General features: G+C 39.4%; 1 protein-coding gene across 12 annotated transcripts in view; it reads left to right on the forward strand.

Annotated features, from left to right (window-relative positions):
- The window catches only part of FAM118B (family with sequence similarity 118 member B), a 50,467-nt gene that overhangs the window by 2,728 nt on the left and 23,174 nt on the right, over nucleotides 1–24,565 (forward strand). For 5 of the 12 annotated variants that reach the window (XM_082683900.1, XM_082683908.1, XM_082683905.1 and 2 more), the window contains 2 exons: nucleotides 15,308–15,373; nucleotides 20,800–20,892. In XM_082683900.1, the coding sequence (XP_082540026.1) occupies nucleotides 20,807–20,892 (86 nt within the window). In that variant the 5' untranslated portion in view covers nucleotides 15,308–15,373; nucleotides 20,800–20,806. Of the gene's footprint in view, nucleotides 1–15,307; nucleotides 15,374–17,454; nucleotides 17,498–20,799; nucleotides 20,893–24,565 lie in introns of all 12 variants that reach the window. The other 7 variants (XM_082683904.1, XM_082683909.1, XM_082683907.1 and 4 more) reach the window with 2 other exon arrangements.

A 24,565-nucleotide genomic window follows, 5' to 3' on the forward strand; every position in this document is an offset into this window, starting at 1 on the left:
AAGGGGAATTAGCAGGAACTCCTTGGAGGTGCCTTGGAAAGTGCAGTTACTGGCAGCTGGGAGATCTGGGGACTAGTCCCAGCTTAGCTGCTTGTCAACCTGAACAAGTAACTTGGGCTCAGTTTTTTTGTCCCTTTTTTATTTTTTTAAAAAGAGATTTTATTTATTTATTTGAGAGAGAGACATACACGCAGCGAGAGAGAGAACACAAGCAGGGGGAGCCGGAGAGGTTCGAAGCAGGCTTCCCGCTGAGCAGGGAGCCTGATGCAGGCTCCATCCCAGAACTCTGGGATCATGACCTTAGCAGAAGGCAAAGGCTTAACAACTGAGCCACCCAGGCGCCCCAGTTTTTTGTCTTTAAAAGAAGATCCTTAGAACTCCAACCTTCTATTCTTTGAGGATTTTTCCATTGACACGTACTTTCTTAATAAGTGGAACTTACTTCAGATTTAGCTTGCATACATACATTTAGCATAAGCACAGAGAATCAGGATTCTGCTCTTGTACCTAGAGTTTAACCTTATGCCACTGAGCTAACATTTATATTTGGAGGTCACTTCATTGAATGGTGCTGGAATAGACCTTAAGATTCCCTAATATGGGGCATGAGAGGGAGTACAGATAGAGAAAAAAATAGTAGAAAGCAGTGGTCTTCTAAAACATTGTGTTATAACCCATAATATGGGTGTTAGTTACTTTTTCCATGTCAGCATTTTATTTGGCTTTTGAGTGATGGTCAAGACAGGTCTGGCTTAGACCAGTACTTCCCAAACTTTTTCATATCATGGTAGAAAATGGTAGAAAATTGGAGGGTGCGCGCAGAAGACAGCTGGCTCGCCTGGGAGCTGATGCTAAGTCCGGTCCCCATCTGACCACACCATAAGCTGAGGAGATCCCTAGCCTGTGGCCTTTTTGACCATTTAGGAAAGTCAGCATTACTACACAATCAAGGTCTTTGACTAGTGCTAACTATTGAAAGGAATTGTATATTTAATTGTATTTGTTAAATTGTCCTCTAATTTATTTCTCTCTTAAGTGCTTTTATGCTTTTGGCTAGTTTATATTTGAAGATCTTACTTACCCTTACAAAGTGACCTTTCTAAAAGTTTTTAAAAAGTAGTTAACTGGCGAAGAGATGGGAAATGCTTTTGTCATAATGTTTTGACGTTCTTAGATTACAGGCAGTTTTGCTCTGCCTATTTAGAGAAAATACAGAGAATTTTTTTAAATAGTTTATGTTTTCCATTATAAAAGTAATAGAGAAAATGTGTGGAGGGGGGAGAAAATCTTTCATAGCTCTGTTTCCCAAATACTGTTAATATCATGTTTTTTCTAGTTTTTTTAATCATGCATTTTTTTCTTAATTGTAAATTTCAAACATTTATACAAGTAGAGAAAATAATGAACCCCATGTTTCCATCCACCAGCCTCTACAACCAACCAGCACAGGGCCACTCTTGTTCTGCACCCACCCTGACCTCCCAGATGATGTTGAACCATCTGTAAACACTTCAGTGTGTGTGTCTGTAAAAGATAAGAACTGGCTTTTAACAAAACTACAATACCATTATCACACCTTTCTTAGTATCACTAAGCAAGGAGTCAGTGGACAAATTTTGCAGCTGGTCTCTCTTTTTAAGTAGTTAATTTGTTTGCATCAGGATTCGAGAAAAGCCCTCACATCATGCATGCTCTTTTAATTAGAAAAAACCTGGGCATTCAGAAGGGACATGCAGCCTGTACCTTAAGGATGTTCAGAGCGCATTGGCTCAGAGCTTGCACTGTGGATTCAGAAAGATGGTTTCAGAATCCTGGCCCTGCAACCTGCTATCTCTTTAACCTTGTGCAGGTTACTTAACCTCTCTCTCTTGAGCTTCTTTGTCTTGTGAAATGTGGATAGTGTCTGCCTTAGGACTCCTGTAAGGATTAAGTGAGTTCATGCAGGTTAAAGCGCTTGTGTAGAACTTAGCACATGGTTAAGGCCCAAAAAATATTAGGTACGTCCTGCATACGAGTATAGCACCAGGTTCATAGATTGTTAAGTAAGCCTTCAATAGGGTAGGAATCAAGAGATAAGGAATTTAGCCTAATTCTGCCACTTAGGTGACTCACTTTAGTGTTTTGGACCTTAAATTTGTCACCCCAAAAAGCAGGTGTGGTGAAGAATTAGATGATTTCTCAAATTCCAGTGCTTGCCAGAAGTAAGGCAGCGTGGTATTTTGAGCATGAGCTTTGAAAACACTGGGGTTTGCACAAGGCTTTGTCATTTACAAGCATTTATTCTCAGCCTTCGTTTTTCCATATGTGTCACATAATTAGTAATACCTAATAGTATTGTTGCAGTTATCAACAAGATCAATATATGGGATGCCTAGCATGTAGAAGGTACTCAAGTTATTAGCATTTCGTGGTTATAAATTAAAATAAGATCATTACATTAGAGCATTTTCTATACATTGGAAGAGTCAAGATGGAAAACCATGGTTCTAGAACATGAACGATATAAAACTGTGGGACTATTCAACCATGTGGTTGGATAAAAGCCAGATGATGTCAGGATCTCTATAGAAATTCAAGAAGGTGGGCACCTGGGTGGCTCAGTGGGTTAAGCCACTGCCTTCGGCTCAGGTCATGATCTCAGGGTCCTGGGATCGAGTCCCGCATTGGGCTCTCTGCTCAGCAGGGAGCCTGCTTCCTCCTCTCTCTCTGCCTGCCTCTCTGCCTACTTGTGATCTCTCTCTGTCAAGTAAATAAATAAAATCTTTAAAAAAAAAAAAAAAAGAAATTCAAGAAGGTATTTGCAACAGATAGTTGCTCAAGTTGAATAAATCTATTTTCTGCATTTGAAAATTTGAACAATAGTAAGTTAAAAATTAGATTGTTGTTTGTGTGTGTTTCAGTTGTTAATGATTGGAATATACTGTAAGCGTTTTATTCTAATGATATTGTTGCGTTAACGAAAATCATCTCCACTGTTAATAGGAGAGCTGCACTATTATAACTGAGTTAGAAAACCAAACCCACACTGGAGTTTACTGATTCCCATGTACTAGGCAGCATTTCCCTTGCTTGATGGGGAGAACCGCCATTGTACCTTTAAATCTACACATCCCTCCTCTAGAAATTTTGATTCAGGAAAATGTTGAGTTAAAAGCTCAGGAATCTGTTGCCCTCACTCCTTCCCGCTCAACAAGGCCTCCAGCTAAAAAGTTCATTTGTTTATGGATAGACTGGAAGAAAGGTTAGGTTAGTAAAGAATGTAGAAAGAAAAATGGCAGATTTTAAATGTTGCTATTTTTTCCCTTCTTATTTTGTTTTTTGTTAAAGTAATCAACATACATGGTTCAAAGAAAGAGTACTAGAAGAATGGGGTGGGGGGCGGTCCCTCCATTCTCCCCACCTCATAATCTCATTCTTTAGAGGCAACCACTCCGTTATTTTGCTCTTTTCTCAGGCATTATCTTCATATTTTTAAATCATTTCATATGTTATGTCTTGCTTTTTTCTCCCCCAGTGATTAGCCTGTTGAGCTTGATGATCTGTCTCAGTTCCTCTCTTGTGTTTAGGTTGACTTTTGACTGTTTTTTTCACATACGTGCATACTGTTAATTTTTTCCCAGATGCTCCAACATAATTGCCACATTCTTATCAGTAATATTTTCCATGAGCTCAGATGTGTCACTTGATGTTTCCAATGGAGAACTATTCAGGTATCATTCAGGAACTACCTTTGTCCTTCTCTCTCCTCATGGGCTGTCACCCATGACCCATTTCTTGGCTTGCCTCTTTATTTCCTAAGAAATACTTGTCTGGTAGTTTGGAAATGTTATAGAATTCTAGGTTGGAAGTAATTTCCTCTCCGAATTTTGAAGGAATGATTGTGCTGTCTGGTGTCTGTAATTGCTCTAGAGACATAGCAATCAAATCCTTTTTTATGAGACATTGTTTCATTGGTTTTTTTCTTTTCTCTCTTACTAGAAGCTTTGAGAATATTCTATCCCTGGTGTTCCGGGCTTTCTTAATGAGGTACCAGAGTATGGGACTTTCCTCATCTACCGTTCTGGTTCTCAGCGGACCCTTTCATCCTGGAAAGTAATGTCCTTCCATTCTGGGACATTATCTTCTTCTATTTCTCTGATTTCCCCCTCCTCCCCTCTTTTCTTTTTCTTTGATCCCCTTTTGTAACATCCATTCTTGTTATATGGCACTGGTAGCTTCAAAGAGGACCCATTAAAGTTTTTCAGTTTTTGGTCTCTGCATTGGAGCAGCTTTCCATAGTCAGTTGCTAGAATGAATATCAGCCCCCGCCCCAAAATGGCAAGCCCCTGTATGTAATGAGAACTTAGTGCTTCACCCCACGGTTTTACAGAGCCCATTAAGCCATGTCCAGCAGGACTGGGGATGGTCCAGCCATCTGCTCTCTCCCTCCTCAGTCTCATTCACCCTCATTCCCTCACTGCCCTCACTGCCCTCAGGCACTAGAAATGTACTGCTGCTTTCTTTATTCTACTGTAGAAGCACCTGCTACTGCTCTTTTGATGAATCTATAGGCTATTTGAGTACTGTTAAAAAATTAATCTTACTCAGATGAAGGAAGAAAAGTTGAAAGAAAAAAATGAAAAGAAAGATTTATAGGTAATGCAGAAAATTCCTTGTAAAAGCAGGGGCAAACTCTAACAAATACAGTTTTCTGAACTGATGAGTGTGAAACCAGCAGGCTTGCACTTCTTCCAAGAGTTTTTCTTGAAAACTGCTTTTCTCCACGGAAATCAAAATATCAGTGGTCATTAACACCAGGTGGGATTACAGGGTGGTTTTCATTTGCTCTTTGTACTTTACTGTACTTGACATATTTCCGACGGGGCCTACTGGGGACCTTTTCCTTTGCTAGTCAAGGAGAAGAGGTGCTTTCTTTTTCCTGATAAAGTGTCCATGTCCCTTGGGCTCTAGCTGCTCAGCCCTCTGTTGCTGCTCCCACCAGTGAACCCCTCCCTCCTTCTTGCACTGACCTCCTTTGCTCTTTAACAAAGTATGTTTTTAGGTCTTCCTAACCTGTTTTCCTCTTACCTGTTTCTTTCCTCCGGTACTTTTACTGGCTACTTTTTAAGACTGATGCTACCTGCGCAGCAAAGCAGTGTTTTTAAAGTCGTTCGTTCGAACTTTGCCTGAGCTTTCTAGTTGTGGTGGCCCCTGTAGCAGATCATAGCTCCTTTTTTTTTAGCTTTCAGATTCTTGGTTCAGGACCAAATAATGCATTCATCTCTCGGTTCATTTCCGGGTCAAAGAGATTTTTTTTCAGTTCATTTTTATTAGGAAAAAGCAAATATCCTGGAAAGAATATCAAGGTAGACTAAGGTTACAAGCTTAAACCTCTCCCTTGAGTTGCCTTTCATCAATCATTCTCTTGCTCTTAATGATGATCGAAATTGACTTACAAGCGCATTCGTAAAGTATATTCTTTCAAAATCAATAAATACTTGCATTGGCCTTGAAACAGAAGGAGGGAAATAATCACATAGCCTTGTGACCCAGAGATTATTTCTGCCAGTCAGAGACCTAACAACACATGATAAGGTACAGATTGTTGAACTGTTTTTTGACCTTTAAGTCTGAAGTATGTCTGAAAGTATGTTTGAGTTGTGAAGGGCTGCGTAATCCAGGTGTCTCCTGGGTCGCAAACGCAGGAGAGGTCTGAGCTGGGAGATTGAGATAAGGAAGACCTTAGCATTTAGTTGGTATTCTAAGCCTTTGGAGTAGCTGGTAGTGGTGGGGAGAGTATGTGAAGTGACCGGATGGAGAGCCTAAAGCAGTTTGCTGAGGACCCTGAATATTTGGGGATGGGACAGAGGAAGAAGAGCTTACCCCAGAGAGACAGGAGGAGACTCAGGAAAATCTGATATCCAGAAGAGAATGGAGTTAAATGTCAGATGCTTCCAAGACCTAAAGGAGGATGAATACTAATTATTTCACTGAATTTTCCCATGGTGGTATCTATCTCCGATAAAGCTTTTCTTGATCTCCCTTGAGCACAGTTGTTGATCTTTCCTGTACCTCATGCAAGTATATTAAACCTAGCACAAATGTGTTATAAATATTTGTTTACAGTTCTATTTCCCTTTAAAGGCATGGCCCTTGGGGCGCCTGGGTGGCTCAGTGGGTTAAGCCTCTGCCTTCAGCTCAGGGTCCTGGGATCGAGCCCCGCATCCGTCTCTCTGCTCAGCGGGAAGCCCACTTCCTCCCTCTCTCTGCCTGCTTCTCTGCCTACTTGTGTTCTCTGTCAAATAAATTAAATAAATCTTTTTTTTTTTTAAAAAGTCATGGCCCTTCAGGTTTTGATCTTAGTCATCTTTGGTGAGACCATATTCCATTGTGTGTTCACAATGTGGACTTCAGGTGCTCGCTTCGGCAGCACATACACAATGTGGACTTCAGCCTAGTGTGTTAATAGCTAATGCGTTAATAGCTGTGTGACCCATAGCAAATTATTTAGCATCTGTGTGCCTCAGTTCCATTATCTATGGTATCTGTGGTATGTGATAATACTAGTGTCCACTTCATAGAAGAGTGAGCATTTGTAAAGCGTAGACAACAGTGCCTGGCTCATTGTAAATACGATATAGTGTTTAGTGGCGGTGAGGGGGGTGTGGTAATAGTAATATTGTTAGCATAGTGCCTGGCATTTAATGGGTAGTTGAATGTGAAAATTCAACAGTTTGAGACTAATACAATCCCTGTCATTCTAAACTGTAAGCATAAACAGAATGTAGTCATGATCAGGCCATAGGAAAACCGTACAATAGAAGTGGACAGGGTATATGCTGTGGTGAGTGCTGTGAAGTGTGTAAACCTGACAATTCACAGACCGGTACCCCTGGGGCAAATAATACATTATATGTTAATAAAAATAATTTATAAAAAGAAGTGAACAAAAAATTTTTTATAAGATTTTACTTATTTATTTGAGAGAGAGAACATAAGCAGGGGGAGTTGGAGAGGGAGAAGCAGTCTCCCCGCTGAGCAGGGTGCCCAGTGAGATGTGGGGCTCATCCTAGGATCCATGGATCATGACTCAAGGGGAAAGCAGACTCTTTTTTTTTTTTTTTTTTTTAAGATTTTATTTATGTATTTAACAGAGAGAGAGATCACAAGTAGGCAAAGAGGCAGGCGGGGACGGTTGGTGGTGGGAAGCAGGCTCCCTGCTGAGCAGAGAGCCAGATGCAGGGCTCCATCCCAGGAACCTGAGACCATGACCTGAGCCGAAGGCAGAGGCCCAACCTACTGAGCCACCCAGGCACCCCAGAAAGCAGATTATTAACAGACTGACCACCCAGGTACCCCAAAAGTGGACAGAATTAAGTGCACATAGCTTAGTTTTATAAAGCAAATCTATAGGCTTTTCCCAAAAGTATTATGTAATCTTAGTTTCTTTTCATGTAGTGGGGTAGGAGAAAACCAAAAGATGAGGATTTCCGAAGCAGGTGAGAATTTCTATGTGTAGCACTGAAAATTAGTCTTAAACAGGTGGGTGGTGGAGCTCAGTCACAGGTTTTGTTTGGCATGAAAGATGCAACACTTCAGCTTGATCCATTCACTCTGTTTCTACAGCTTATAAAATTAAAAGTATCTGTTGATCTCTTAGACCTCAAATTAACTCATAGTGGGCATATACTCTTTCAGTCAGCAAGTGAGCATTTAACTGCGCCGTCTAAACACTTACCGTTTAACAGAGAAGGTGTTAGGGGCTGGGGATAGGATGATAAATAAGACAGACTGTACTTGTCCTAAAAGAGGACAATTATTCTTATGGGAGAGGCCTGTCATTGCAAGTGTTAAGAGATGCAGATAAGGAGCGGAAGTGTAAATGGGGTTGAAGGGGGTGGGTAAGCAGACTCCATGAGGTAACAGGTAAGCTGAGGCTTCAAGGATGGGAGGAAGGCAGAAATACTGGGAATATATACCACCCTAAGCCATGTTCTGTGCGTGAGCCGGGAAAGTGTGTGTGTCCTATGTGGCTCTAGAGCCTGGCGAATGAGGGAGAGGGGTGGGTGGGGTGTTAGAAAGAGGACTGCTGGTGTCAGATCAAGCTGGGTCTTGTAGCCATGATGTGAGGAGTTTCATTTTATTAACCACAGTGAGAAGCCATTGAATGTTTTTAAACTGTGAGTCAATCCTATTTGTGTTTTGAAATCCCTTTTGCCTCTGTATAAGCTTTTCTTCTTCTCCAGTCGTGCATAAAGAAAGCACTTTAGATAGATTTAATACATAAAATACAGAAACTGATTTCTTAGTCTTGAAATACGGATGTCCTGGAATCATTTGCCAGAAAGAGTCCTTGCCTTAAGAATCAGTTTACATCTTAGATGTCAGAAACTTGAGTCACAAAAATAAAATGATTTATATATAAAATGTTCAGTTAGTGTCAGAGGATAGTCTTGAAACCTTAATTCTGAAATCCTTCTGTTGCCGGCTAGAATCAGATTACTGTCACTGACTGTTACGATCATTACCATATCTGGAAAATGATAGTCTGGATGTGGATTTGCTGTGCACGCCATGTTCACAGGAATGTGGCTTTTCCCATATGTTCCATTTTAAAAAGAAATGGTCATTCATGGTTTTTGCTACATTAAAAACATTAATGGGGTATTTCTTTTAGTAGGAAATGTGTTGTCTGTAATACAGGAAATTCTTTCTTGTAATTCAAATCATGAGCAACATTTTGCATTTGAGTTGGTTTAGTCAGTAAAATCTGAACGTCTACTGTGTGCCAGGTACTGTTCTAGGATCTTTTTTTTTTTTTTTAAGATTTATTTATTTATTTGACAGAGATCACAAGTAGGCAGAGAGGCAGGCAGAGAGAGAGAGGGAGAAGCAGACTCCCTGCTGAGCAGAGAGGCTGATGTGGGACTCAATCCCAGGACCCTGAGATCATGACCTGAGCCGAAGGCAGAGGCTTAACCCACTGAGCCACAAGGGCGCCCAAATACATGGAGTCTTTTTTCTTAGGATTTTATTTATTTGACAGAGTGTGCACACAAGCAGGGGAAGTGGCAGGCAGAGGGAGAGAGAGAAGCAAGGCTCAATCCCAGGACCCTGGGATCATGATCTGAGTCAAAAGCAGGCACTCAGTAGACTGAGCCACCCAGACAGCCCTCTGTTCTAGGATCTTGGGATATATTGTGAACTAAACAAAGATTCCTACCTTTGAAAAGCTTACTTCCCAGGAGGCACATGACAAATAATGAACGTAATTAGTATATTTATTATGCTTGTCATAAATGTAATTAGCATGTTAGTGGTATAGGCTTTAAAATAAAAATAAAATGGTTAGGGGAGCCTGGGGAGCTCAGTTGGTTGAGCATCTGACTCTTGTTTGTGGCTCGGGTCATGATTGCAGGCTCATGGGATTGAGCCCTGCGTTGGGCTCTGTGCTCAGTGCCGAGTCTGCTTGGGATTCTCTCCCTCCCCCTCTGCCCTTACCCCCGCTCATGCACATGCTCTCTCTAAATAAATAAAATCTTTAAAAAGTAGAGCAGCTAATGCATTAAGTGGAGAGGTGGCACATTTAAGTAGGGTGTTTGGGCTAGCATCATTGAGAAGGTCTGATTTGAGCAAAAACTTGAAACTTGGAAAAAGCATACCAGGCAGAAGGAACGACCAATACAAACAAAAGACCCTAGACCAGAGTGTACCGGGCCTATATGAGTACCAGGAAGGAGACTAGTGTGTCCAGAGAGAGGGATGGAGTTCCTTGGCTTTCTAGGAAGGAGTTTCTCCTCAGTCAATTTCAAAGAAGTTCATAAGCCAAAAATACATGATACCATGATAGGACTAAGAATTTCCATCCTGTGAATGTTCTGTAGATGGTAGTCGATGAACACCTACACTCATGTCGTGAATTAGATAATTCCAAAGTAACACAAAATCTAAGTTCATTTCATAGAGCAGCTGAACATACAAAAATCTCTTATTCTGTGAATAAGAAATGATGTTGGATCACATGCTCTTAAGACCTAGCATTTAGTAAAAGCTGAAACTTTCCTGTTCCAGTTTATAGGTCTCCAGGTTGAAGCCAAAAGCCTTTGTTCTGTAGCAAAGAATGGCAGGGGTGCCAGAGGTTCTTGTCTCTAGAAGGAGCAGGGATAGTCTTGGGCTTAGGAAATCCTTAGGGAAACTGCCCTTTAAGAGCAGGTTTGGTTTACTTCCCTTATTTCTTCCAAACTCAGTAGCTGTAAATCCTTTTAACATTTTTAATTAGGTGGTCTCATTTTCTAATTTTCTGTTTTTTTGATTTTGTGAAGTTTTCCTTGTGTTTAAGAGTTTCCAGTGTAGGGCGCCTGGGTGGCTCAGTGGGTTAAGCCGCTGCTTTCGGCTCAGGTCATGATCTCAGGGTCCTGGGATCGAGTCCCGCATCGGGCTCTCCGCTCAGCGGGGAGCCTGCTTCCTCCTCTCTCTCTCTGCCTGCCTCTCTGCCTACTTGTGATCTCTCTCTGTCAAATAAATAAATAAAATTTAAAAAAAAAAAAAAAGAGTTTCCAGTGTAAATCATCACACTGCATTCATAAGGTCCTAATCAATGACAATCTAGTAGAGTATTGCCTAAGTCCCCTGCATGCCGGGTGGTTTACATTGGTGCGTGGGTTCAGTGCCCTGTGTTTCAGACACACTGTGTGCTTTGTAAAGACCCAATTTACCCAGTGCGATCACTGGGTTGTTCCAGCCATACCTGCCGTAATCTTTTCCCATGCCTCTGGCAGGCGAGAATTCTACCACTGAACCACCAATGCCTGGTTTTTCCCATGTCTCTGAATTTTACTTTTCATAGAGTATTTTTTTATAAATTTTTAATTCTTTTTCATCGATTCCTTTCCCAATTTGTCATTTTGTTGTTGTTTTGGGGTGGTTTTTTTTTTTTTTGAGTCCTATCTATGCATTGCTGTACATTGTTTCTACGCTAGTTTCCCACAAAGTTGAAGTTGGAAGTAAGACCACTAAAGAAAATGCTCAGACACATGGGTATTTGACCTGCTGAAGCAAAACATTTTACAGTTGACCTTGAATAATGCAGGCTTGACCTACATGGATCCACTTATATGTAGATTTTTTTTTCATCATGATAAGTGTACTCTTTAATCCTTATTTCCAATTTTACTCTTCCCTCCTCCCCTCCTCTCATCTGGGTACCATCAGTTGTTTCTCTATAGTTAAGAGTCTGTTGGTGTGCCTGGTTGATTCAGTTGGTTAAGCATCAGACTCTTGATCTCAGCTCAGGTCTTGATCTCAGGGATGTGAGTTCAAGCCCAGAGTTGGACTCCACGCTGGATGTGGAGCCTCCTTAAAAAAAAAAAAAGAAGTCTGCTTCTTCGTTTGTCTCTTTTTTTCCCCCGTTGCTTTTTTTTTTTTTTTAATATTTTACTTATTTATTTATTTGACAGAGATCACAAGTAGGCAGATAGGCAGAGAGAGAGAGAGAGAGAGGAGAAAGCAGGCTTCCCACTAAGCAGAGAGCCCAATGCGGGGCTCGATCCCAGGACTCTGGGATCATGACCTGAGCCAAAGGCAGAGGCTTTAAACCACTGAGCCACCCAGGCACCCCTGTTTTGTTTTTAAATTTCACGTGAGTGAGATCTTACGGTATTTGCCTTTCTTTTACTGCCTTATCTTGCGTAGCATTATATTCTCTAGCTCTGTCCATGTTGTTGCAAATGGCAAGATTTGATTCTATATGATTGAGTAATATTCCATTTTATGTATATACCCTTTCTTCTTCATCAGTTCCATTATTGATAGACATTTGGGCTGCTTTCATTGTTTGGCTGGTGTAAATAATGCTGCAGTAAACATAGTGGTGCATGTATCCCTTTGAATTCGTGTTTTTGGATAAATATCCAGTACTGCGATTACTGGATTGTAGGGTAGTTCTATTTTTAATTTTTTGAGGAACCTCCATACTGTTTTCCACAGTGGCTGCAGCAGTTGGTATTCCAACCAACACTGCAAGAGGGTTCCTTCTTCTCCACATCCTTGCCAACACTTGTGATTCGTGTTTTTGAGTTTAGCCATTCTGACAGGTGTGAAGTGATTATCTCATTGTAGTTTTGATTTACATTTTCCTGATGATGAGTGACGCTGAACATCTTCAGTGTGTCTTTGGCTCTCTGTATGTCTTTGGAGAAATGTCTGTTCATGTCTTCTGCCTATTTTTAATTGGATTGTTTTTTGGGTGTTGAGGTGTAGCAGTTTTTTATATATTGTGGGTTCTAATCCTTTTTGGACTTGTCATTTGCAAATATCTTCTCCCATTCAGTAGGTTGCATTTCAGGTTTGTTGGTTGTTTCCTTTCTTGTGAAGAAACTTTTTATGCTCATGTAGTCCCAATATTTATTTTTGCTTTCGTTTCCCTTGCCTCAAGAGACATATCTAGAAAAATGTTACAGCCAGTGTCCGAGAGATTACTTCCAGTGTTCTCTTCTAGGATTTTTATAGTTTCAGATCTCACATATATGTCTTTAATCAATTTTGAGTTTATTTTTGTGTGTGGTGAAAGAAAGCAGTCCACTTTCGCTATTTTGCATGTGGATGTCCAGTTTTTCCAACACTGTTTATTGAACAGACATTTTCCCATTGTATATTCATTTTGCCTTTGTCAAAGATTAATTGACCTTATAATTGTGGGTTTATTTGGGGGTTTTCTGTTCTATTCCATTGATCTATGTGTCTGTATTTGTGCCAGTACCATACTGATTTAATTATTACTGCTTTGTAACATAATGTGAAATCTAGGGTTGTGGTATCTCCTATTTTGTTTTTTCTTTTTCAAGATTGCTTTGGCTAATTTGAGTCTTTGTGGTTCCATATAGATTTCAGGATTGGTTATCCTAGTTCTGTGAAAATTGCCTTTGGTATTTTGGTAGGGATTGCAATAAATCTTTAGATTGCTGTGGGTAGTGTAGACATTTTAACAATATTTATTCATCCAACTTGAGCATGGAATGTCTTTCCATTTTTTTGCATCATCTTGAAATCCTTTCATCAGCGTTAAATAATTTTCAGAGTACAAGTCTTTCATCTCTTCGGTTAAGTTTATTCCTAGGTATTTTAATTTTTGGTGCAATTTGTAAATGGAATGGTTTTCTCATATGCAGATTTGTTTTTTGTTTTTGTTTTAATTTTATTTATTTATTTGACAGAGATCACAAGTAGGCAGAGAGGCAGGCGGAAACAGAGCGGGGAGGGGGTGGGGGGGAAGCAGGCTCCCCACTGAGCAGAGAGCTGGATCCTAGGAACCTGGGATCATGACCCGAGCCAAAGGCAGAGGCTTTAACCCACTGAGCCACCCAGTCGCCCCTGCAGATTTGTTTTTGATACAGTATACCACTGTAAATGTATTTTCTCTTCCTTGTGATTTTCTTAACATTTTATTTTCTCTTGCTTATTTTGTTATAAGAATATAGTATATAATACATTTAACATAGAAAATATGTGTTAAGTAACTTTATATTACTAGTAAGGCTTATGTCAACAGTGGTTTGGGGAGTCAAAAGTTATATGTGAATTTTCAACTTCATGAAGGGGATTGTGCCCCTAACTCCCACATTGTTCAAGGATCAGCTATACTTTCTTCTCGCTGAAAAAAAGGGAAATGGTATGTGTTCATAGAACTGCCAGTTAGAAGCGGTTTTAAAAAATTTTGCAGGGCTTTTTCTCTTCTTCCTCCAGATAGGATTGCATATGAATCACCCCAAAATTTAGTAGTCTACCCTCTTCTTTTTTTTTTTTTTAAGGGAAAAGACTGCCACAGTTTTTAAGCCTCTAAAACCACATTTTTTAAGTTCCATTGCCATTCTTTTTTTTTTTTTTTTTTTTAAGATTTATTTATTTGTTAGAGTGTGTGTGCTATTGGGAAGTGCAGAGGGAGAGGAAGGGAGAGAGAATCCCAAGCAGACTCTGTGTGGAGTGCAGAGCCCCACGTGGAGCTCTGGGCTCCACACAGAGCCAACGTGGAGCCAACGTGGATCCTGGGACCAGAAGATCACTACCTGAGCCAAAGTCAGACACTTAACTGACTGAGCCACCTAGGCCTCCATTGCCCTTCTAAGTGGGAAATTTAAGAACCTGACATTTAGTAGATATTACAGCTATTATATGACAAGATCAGAAGATATTTAATATGGGTGCGCCTGGGTGGCTCAGTTGGTTAAGCGTCTGCCTTTAGCTCAGGTCATGATCTCAGGGTCCTGGGATCGAGCCCTGCATCAGGCTCCCTGCTCAGTGGAAAATCTGCTTTTTCCTCTCCTTCTGCCCCGACCCCCCGGCTTGTGTGCACACTCTCTCACTCTCTCAAATAAATAAATAAAATCTTTATTAAAAAAAGAAATTGAATACACTCAAAGCAAGTTTATGGTATTCTGATAACTGAGTTTTAAACATAATTAAGAACCTAAGATGGGTATCTATTCAATTATTTTTTATCTGTTTATGCACTTGAACATGAACTTGAAAGTAATGAATAAATTGGACTTGAGTGATTTCTCTTTGCTTATCTTAATGAAAAACATGTTATTTTCCTTTTAGTTAACTCTAAGAATAATTGTAGAATAAATCTACTTTGTATCTTATATTCTGTCCTTGGTTTTGCTGTTTAGTGGGGTTGGATTCCATGGCCAGTGTGGTAGGGACCTCAGAGGTGAAACACCTCAGACTGACCATGAATTCAGTTAATCAGTGTTAACATTCAGGTAAACTTAGGGTTTTTAATCATAACATTTGCCAGCTTTATGTTGTCAAAATATAACTTCTTTCTAAATTGTCAAATTCAGTACTGTTTGAAGTCAGAAATCCTCAAGAAAGTAAAAAGGGGGGAAGTGAGGTGGGATATTCTTTTTTTTTTTTTAATTCTTAATAAACATTTTTATTTTTGTTGCTACAGAAAAGTCTTCCCTTCTTTAAAGCTGTTCAGATTTTAACTCAGAGATCCTCTATAATGATGAGATCTTCTGGGATGCCCAAACTTGGATGAATCTGCATTTATATGCAGCAGTATTGTGGTCTTTTGGTATCTTTTGGTCTGAAAAGGAAGCCCTTGACAGTATTTGCCATACATAACCCACACTGTCTTCAGAGGAGGGATTTAGTTTTTAGAGATTCCCTAGAACATAAAATCTTGCCCTTGAAGATTTATTTAATTTCATTTTCAGTGAGTACCCTTTGCCATTTGTGATGTAATTGTGTGATTGTACTACTTGATACATGGAAAATATTTTATTAAAAAGTCTCCTTCCTTAGCAACATGTGTCATTGTTTTCAGGGTATACCTTCTCAGAAGCTTCACAGGAGGGAGAGCAGTGACAAGGAAGTTATCATTCTTTGCACGGTAAAATCATCAACTTAAGTCACCAGCTTCTAATTCAAATGAAATTTTAATTTGGATGTGTTACTGTTCCTTCTTGAAACAGTTTTGTTCCCAGTACGTGATATGTTACTTTGGTTTTATAATTGAAAATACCATGAAAACATGAAATATATACATGGAAACATCTGAGCTCCTTTTCCTGGAATATCAGCATGGTTGATCTTAGGACTTGAATTAAAAGATTTTCTAGGGGGGGGCGCCTGGGTGGCTCAATGGGTTAACCCTCTGCCTTCGGCTCAGGTCATGGACTCAGGGTCCTGGGATCGAACCCCGCATGGGGCTCTCTGCTCAGCAGGGAACCTGCTTCCCACCCCCTCTCTGCCTGCCTCTGCCTATTTGTGATCTCTCTCTCCCCCTCTGTTAAATAAATAAATAAAATATTAAAAAAAAAAAAAAGATTTTCTAGGGGTGCGTGGGTGGCTCAGTTGGTTGAGCATCTGTCTGCCTTAGGCTCAGGTCATGATCCCAGAGTCTTGGGATTGAGTCCTGCGTCAGGGTCCTTGCTCAGCGAGGAGTCTGCCTCTGCCTCTGCCTATCTTTCTCTCTCTCTCTCTCTGACAAATAAATAAAATCTTTAAAAAAAACTTTCAAGAATTTGGGGCAAACCTCTTATTCTTTAAAGTCTTTCAGAAACCTTCTTCTAATGAGGTCGTTCATATACTGCTCCTATATGGGTCAGTGTTTTGCTGGTAAAATATCAAGAGTAGGTAGTATCAGTCTGACATTTTATCAGTGACTAGTTACAACAGATTTTCAGGAAGTAAGTGTGATGCAGATCTTATCAGACAGAACACAGAGGCTGTCAGGCACATACAATTTAGATACGGAAATAAGAGCAAACTGAGTTAAGCAGAGGTAGAGGAAATGCTTCAAGAGGGGGTACACAGGAATCCCGCCCTAGCGCATGTAGATATAATTCCTCTATATCAGTTCTGTCTGTATGTGTGTTAGAAGGAAGAAAATGGAAAATTTGTTTTATACACTGATAAGAAAGGGTGCAGCCTACATTATAGAACTGAATTCACCAATGACCTGAGTAAAACATTTGATTTGTTGATTGTCAACAAGCTGGTTGAGTACACTTTTGTAGGACTTTACACTAGATATCTCTTCCTCTCTCCCTCCCCCATAGTTGTTGAAAACCAGATGTGTTGGAATTAGTCCAAAAGCCACAACTAGAGGGATTTGGTTTCTTCCAAGTTGGAGGATGACTATCTTTTTCCCTTAAAAAATGAAGTTAACCCTTTTAGGTGTTTATGCTAGAGAAATAAGCCAGTCTTCATTCTAGTCACGGTCTTATTTTTTTAAAAACATGTTAAGTACATTATGATACCATTTTGGATTTTATTTTATCTTTTTAAAGATTTTATTTCTTTATTTGAGAGAAAGAGCAGAGACAGAGCACAAGCAGGCAGCGGGGGAGAGGAGGAGACTCCCTGCTGAGCAGGGAGCCCAGATGCTGGGCTTGTTCCCACAGAGGACCCTGGGATCATGACCTGAGCCAAAGGCAGACCTTAACTGACTAAGCCACCCAAGTACCACCCTTTTATTTAATTATTTATTTTTAAAATAGAATGGGGAAAAGCATGCTGTAAATACAACTGATCTTTTAAGGCAAGAAAGGTACCACTTCCCCAAGCTAGTCATTTGTAAATCATTTATTTCTAGGCAAAAATGTCATCATTAGAACTTTTCTCTCCTTTTGGTTTATTCCATCCACCCATAAACCAAGATGTATTCTGAGTTCCTTCTGGCCTGCCAGTTGTTTGTGCTGAATACCACACACTGGAAGCACAGGAAGAGACCTTACTCTGATTCGTGAACTAGAAAAGGAGCCAAATTTTGCTATCATTGCACCAACAAGATGCTAGGAAAGCAAGAGCTACTGTGATTTGCTAATGTTTTCAAATCCACAAGTCTGCTGGTTTATATGAATTTAGTTTCAGTCTCCTAACCACCTCCTTTCTTCTTGTTCCTTTTCCTTGTTTCTTAATGGATTTTTCCCAAAACACTTGCCTTGATTTTTCCCTTTCATTCACCAGATGGAAGCATTCTATTTCCTGACAAGCTGACAGGTTTCAAAGTGTAAGTGTCCTTTCTTACATGCAGACTTGGGCCTTACAAAATTTAATGAGGTTGCTGTTACTTTTCTCAGCATTTACCAAATATCTGACTTTTATTTTGCTGAGCTCTCTTGCTTGGTCTTGAAGGATTTTTTGGTGGCTTTAGCAGTAATTGTAGTAACAAAGACACTGCCCCAGGTAATTGCCTTTGTCTTGTGGCAGAAAAGCTTTTCCCACCTCTGCTGTACATAGCAAGTCCCACTGAAATGAAAAGCTCAAATAGTGATCACATAAGAAGTTAATGTGTGAACTAGTTGATACATGTTAGGAATTCTTTATAAGATTTTCATAATCCGTGTGGAAGCTTTTTATAAGTAACTGCATGTTTTTTAGGGTAAACACTAAAATGGATTTCTTTCTTTTCTGAAACAGTACTCTGGAAGAAATAAGATATGGTTTATGCTTTGATGCCACTGGATGTATATGTGAGATTGTAGTATATGAGGCATCCTTTAGCCTGAGGAAAGATGTTACCGTGTTACAAAGCAGGATGTGTATATGATGAAATATAATGTGACAATAGTGAATTTCTTCTCATTCAGTTCCTAAATAAGAGGACTCAAAACATTGCGGAAACAACTTATTAGGAGCTGTTGGCCATATTTAATTCTCTTAAATTATGTAGAATGAGCAGACCTTCAGAATAGTTGACTCTGTAAAGGAAAAAAAAAAAAAAGAAAGCTTAGTATTCAGGTGTAAACATCAAGAATTTATCATCTGTTAGAATTCAGCAAAAGTAGCCTAGCATATTTTCCAGGAGAAAATGATAGGACCAGTCTAGGTAGATTAGTGGTAGTGGGGATATGTAACAAACACAGCACTTGTCATCAGAAAAAGCAGTTTCATTTAGCTTCTCATTTTAACCGGGTGCCATGATTCCATCAACAGAGCGCCTGGTCACGTAGCAGCTGTCAAGCATTACACAGAATTATTTTGAGTAAATCTTTCTGGAATGTGGGATCTTTCTTTTTTCATAGTTTTGGCCTGCAGAGTAAAAACAAATGAACATAAAGGTGAGATACTACTACTTGGAGAGTGTTTTTAGGTTGTAATAAATAGAATGGTTCAGACCATGATCTTGGGGGACAGACCACCTTGGTTTGAATTATGCTATCCAGCCTTCCTGTCCTTCAGTTTTCTTATCCCTAAAATAGGGTAATCATGGTATTTCATAAGCTTATAGAAATTGTATTAGTTAATATTTGTAAATAGTGTTTGGCATGTGGTAAACACTATCTAACAGTTGGCTGAAATTGGTTTAGTAGCTGAACTGAGCACTGAATTCTAAAGATGTCTGTCTTCACAACTTAATAACATTAAGTTACTTCCCTTTTTACTTTTCTTTAATCTTTCTTAATACAGAGTATTTTTTGCATGGGTTTAATTTGTTCACATGGCCTTTTAGAACCATATTTAAGGAAAGAGCATTAGTATACACACTTTTCATTGTGTATTTTTAAAAACTATCCCCAAGCTAATGGGTCAGCTCACGTAACATAGAAGTATCTGCTCTCCTATACTGCTTCCCCAATCTGGAGCACAGACTGGACTTGAGAGTAGAAAATGACTTCCATAAACTAAAACTTAATGGAAATATTTTATTGGTGATTAACTCTTAGCAAACTGGGATGGTATTGACTGTAATATATACAGATGGTATGCCTGCTGTGTTAAATGTCCCACATTTAACAGAGTTAGCTGGGTTGTAGAAAAATCACTGCATTTTATTTGGATGTCTCCTTTTTGCCTCATCATAAGAATTTCCTGAAGATTCTGGAGATTCTGGTTCAGCAATTTGAGTTTAGAGCCTGAAAATATATACTGTCTTTTAAGCTAATTAATAGACCTTATTTTTTAAGAACACGTACATTTAACAGACATTTCCAGTGATTATGAAGGTAAAACTTACTGGTTACACGTCTTCTCTGAGACCCAGTTTTCTCTCCAACAGAATCAAAGATGTTTCTAGAACAATGGCCTACTTCCTAACTCACTTTATGATTTTGAGATTCCTATATTCCTAATGATTATGATACCAAAGAATTCCATTATGTGTGAAACAATATGGGGTGAGGAACTGAGCCATCTATTTACCAGAAAAATTAATTCAGCAAACTTTAGAAAATGTTTACATAAAGAAAAAGCTTTCTATAAAATAGTAAACTTGAAATAATTAGTAGTAATTCACTTATTTCTAAAGATTTGTTTATTTATTTAGAGAGAGGAGGTGCATGGGGTGAGGGGCAAGGGGAGAGAATCCTCAAGCAGACCCCTTGCTCATCGTAGAGCCTGACACAGGACTCGATTATGTGACCTGTGAAATCAAGACCCTGAGCTCACAACCTGAGCTGAAGCAGTCAGATGCTTAACTCACTGAGCCACCCAGATGCCCCTGGGTTATTTCTAAACATTGACAATAAAACAGTAATAAAACATCCACAACTCTGGTACTCCTGTATTATCTTTTTTTGGATGTGTATGTGCACACTGTTTAAAATCTTGCTGTTTTAGAATTAATGGTCCTTAGATTTAGCAAATTTACTAAAATTTTGTGTGGTTAAAACTTCTCATTATAATTTTCACTCTAATCCATGGTAATTCTCTTACTTTTGCTAGTTATCCCATCATCTGAACATAATTGGTCCTTCTTCATGCATCTTTGATAATACCTTTCCTGTTTATCACAGAGTCTCAGAGTCCAGTGTGTTCAACTAGGGAGATATGCCTCACTGCCTGTGAGGACATAGTTGTTCAGCAATAAGGAGTGTCTAACAATCAGCAAGTTAGTATTGATTGTTCTATTCTTGACTCGGTGATTTCTTTAGTTGATAGTAAATGGATAATTGGGGTCTATTAGCGCACTTATCCATGGATTGTTTTTATTCCCTATGTCTTCCCAAGCCAGTCTCAGGGGAGAATAGCAGGTATTTATTGGGCTCCACAAAGTCATGCCCAATAATTGGTATGAATTGACATCGATTTTTGTTTTGTTTTGGGAAGAAGGGGTTGGGGGAAGCCTTTAGGAACAGAAGCAAGATGACAGTATGGAGTACCAAAGTCATAATTTCAAGGTTAATTTCTTTCAGATGAATTTAATTCTTTAAGTTAGAGATGCTCATTAATTAATGAATCTCTGTAGAGCAGGGACTACCTCTAGAACACCTTTAGGGTATACATATCATTAAAACTGTTTAACATGTGTGCTATTTTAAATGGTATATATTACAGATCTAATTGTGGTCTGTGGTGTTTAATCTATTTTAGAAACTGGATGGCTTCTACAGGGAGCCAGGCCTCTGATATAGACAAGATTCTTGGATTCTTCAGTGATGGCGCACCCCCCACCAAAAAGCCCAGGTAAACAAGGGAAGGGAATCGAGGAACATTTAGTAAATTGCCATTAATGGTAGATGACTAAAAATAACAAACAGACTTGCCCAAAACCCAGTTGTTTTCACAAATTAATATTGACCTTCATATAAAAATCATTTTTATTTTGGCTTTAACTTTTATTTTTAAAAAGGTCATAAATGTACATAATTTCCAAGTCAGTACTCCAGGCTTATAATGCATTGTCCCTTTCCAGAGATAATCACTTTCAGCTTTTCTGTCTGTTTCCTCTAATAATTGGATCCATATTTTTAAATGCTGTCTATTTACTGCTATTTTTTAGTTTTTGGTTTTATCTATTTTCCAACTAATGAAGATGAGGATTAGGCTTACTTTCCTGGAGCCTCTCCACACGTGTTGCCCCCACCCTACACACACATGAAACACTCTTTCCACATTTCCCTGGTGTTTTATATTACAATGTTTGGTTGTCAGTTTTCTTTTCCCTTTTTTTTTTTTTTTTAAAGATTTTATTTATTTATTTGACAGACAAGAGATTACAAGTAGGCAGAGAGGCAGGCAGAGAGAGAGGAGGAAGCAGGCTCCCTGCTGAGCAAAGAGCCCAATATGGGGCTCGATCCCAGGACCCTGGAATCATGACCTGAGCCGAAGGCAGACGCTTTAACCCACTGAGCCACCCAGGCATGCCATCAGTTTTCTAATAGTTACATATATGACTGTATTAATAGTGTTCATAGCTGAGCCTAACAGTAGTTTGATTATACTTTCTTGTTCATTTTTTCCACCAAGTTATTCTCTCTTTCTCTATCTCTCTCTGTTTTTTTTTGTTTGCTTTGTTTTTTATGTATCTATCAGCTTATCTTCAAACTCTGTGACAGAAAAAAAAATCTTTTAGGTATGCTGACACTCATCAGTAATTTACTAGTTTACATTGTTTCATGGATTTTTTTCCCTTCCGTTTTCCTTCCGGACTGGCCTCCGCTCTGGACTGTCATTCTCCAGACCTGCTGCATTGCTGATGGTTTGCCGTTTCCCTTTCCCGTGACCCCCAGAATTCCTTTTACATCTCTCCTGTTTTGGATCCTCTCTTTCCTGGATATTGTCTTGCCCTTTTTTGTTGTGTGGTCCTTCATTTTCCTGAAAAATACTCTCATCATGCACTCTTAGTAAGGATTCACAGGAGAAGAGTTTTAGGAGACATTTGAAGATGTCCTTATGATATTTGTCCATTTATTTGATGATTTGGCTGAGTGTTGAATTTTAGATAGGAAATCATTTTCCTTAGAATTATGAAATTATTACTCATCCTCTGCCAACAGCTGTGTATTCCTGCCAAAATAATGAGTCTTTGCTGATTCCCAGTCCTTTGTGTTACAGGACCTCTTCTTTTCTCATTGGAGACAGAATAGTTATTTTATTCTCAACAACCTGAAATTTCACAGTGAGATACCTTCATATGAGTCTAGATATCAGGTGGCCCTTTTCAAGTTGGCTACTGATGATTCACTTAGGAAAACTTTTTTTTTCTTATTTGATAATTCCCTTCACAGTTTTTTCTGTATTGTGCCTTTGTAGTAGAACTCTACAAACTCTATTTGGATGTTGGACCTTTTGCAATAAGACTCTGTAATTTTCTTTTTTTTTTTTAAGAGAGAAAAAAAAGAGTGTATGTGAGCTTGGAGTGGGGGCAAGAGAGAATCTTCTTTTTTTCTTTTTTTAACGATTTTATTTATTTGACACAGAGAGGGAGATAGGGGGAGTGGCAGGCAGAGAGAGAAAGAAACCGGCTCCCCGAGGAGCAGAGAGCCCAATAACCTGAGCCGAAGACAGACCTTACCCAACTGAGCCACCCAGGCGTCCTGAGAGAGCGAGAATCGTAAGCAGACTCCATGCCCAACACAGAGCCCAACAACACAGCCCTTGAGATCATGACCTGAGCCAAAATCAAGTCGGACACAACTGACTGAGACACCCAGGTGCCCCAAGACTCTAGTTTTCTGTTGCTTTTTTTTTTTATCATTATACCTTCTCAGAGATTTCCTCTTTTCTTCCAGTGTTACAAATTTTTTATTCATGACATTCTTAATTTCCAAGAAATCTATTTGTTTGCCCACCCCTTTTTTATAGTATTTTGTTCATTTTTCAAATATGCCTTTGTTTTTAAATCTATATGAGATACTGTTTTCTTTTCCAGTTTTCTTCTCTTTCCTGTATTGTTGCTTCTTTCCTACAGATTCCTTTCTTTTCTTTTTTTTTTTTTTTTTTTTGTTAAGACTTTATTCCTTTATTTGATGAAGAGAGACACACAAGAGAGGGAACACAAGCAGGGGGAGTGGGAGAGGGAGAAGCAGACTTCCCGCTGAGTGAGGAGCCTGATGCTGGGCTCCATCCCAGGACTCTGGATCATGACCTGAGCCATAGGCAGCTGCTTAACTGAGACTGAGCCTCCCAGGTGCCCCCAGCACCTAAGATTCCTTTCTATCTGCTAGTTTGTTTAGATATACCTCTCACATTGGGGGCTTTGTTCAAATGTAAGGTGACCTTTCTTTGTCTGCTTACATTTAAGAGAAGACACTAAAAAGCCAGTTTGAGAATCTATGTGTGCTTAAGGGACTTGGTCACTGATGGGCTTCACTGTGGGTGTCAACCATGGGCCAGGTAACTGAGGAATCCCAACCTATCAGAATGTGTGGGTCTTTTCTCTCATGCTGGCCTTTTTCCCCAAAAAAGGATGCTTGGATGGGGCATGGGGTGCAGGTATAAGGTTGACTGCCATTGTCTGAAGTCTTCCTCTGGGAGAAGGATGCAGGGGAGTCTTATATTTCATATATTGACTTTTACTTAATTCCCTTTCCCAAGCTGTGTACAGTGTTCTCAGATACAGAACCCTCTGGTATAGCCTCTCTAGAAAGCAGGCCTCTAGTCATAGAGTTCTAACTGCTCCTAATATGGCCTTGCTACGAATTCTCTGTTTTGGCCCCACCTGCCCCTCTACCTTCAGATTTATTTGAACGCTCCCAAAATTCTATAGAGGGAATCATTTCTTACTGTACAACTCCTAAAATTTTGTTGGCCTGTGTTATCTGCTCTCATCTTTCCCTGTTTTGAGTTTTATGAATTTATGCCTTCTAAAAAAAGTAGTTACTTAGTGGTTTTAGGAAGAATCAGAAATGAAACACAACTGCTGGTTTTTTCCTTTTTAACTAGAAATTTTAAATTAGGCAGATTACACCCTAAATCTATAATGGAAGAGGTAAAAAAAATTCAAATAATACAGCACAATCAAGTGAAAAGTAAAAATCCTTATTTTCCCCAATCCCCAGAGTTAACCACTATTTATAGTTCTTGTGAATCCCTCTAGAAATTTTCTGTGAGTATATATTTATATATTTTCCATATCTTGATTTCCTAGAACTGAAACTCATTTTCGTCATTTGCTTCTGATATCTATTATCAGTCTTTTCCAGTAGACTAAACTTTTGAGATTAAGGACTTCATTTTATTCATAGAAACATTACTAATGGACGCCTGGGTGGCTCAGTTGGTTAAGCTGCTGCCTTCGGCTCAGATCATGATCCCAGGGTCCTGGGAACGAGTCCCGCACCAGGCTCTTTGCTCAGCAGGGACCCTGCTTATCACTCTGCCTGCTTGTGGGTGCGCTCGCTCGCTCTCTCTCTGA

Source organism: Mustela nivalis, assembly GCF_964662115.1.
Source record: "Mustela nivalis genome assembly, chromosome: 9".
Classification (NCBI taxonomy): domain Eukaryota; kingdom Metazoa; phylum Chordata; class Mammalia; order Carnivora; family Mustelidae; genus Mustela; species Mustela nivalis.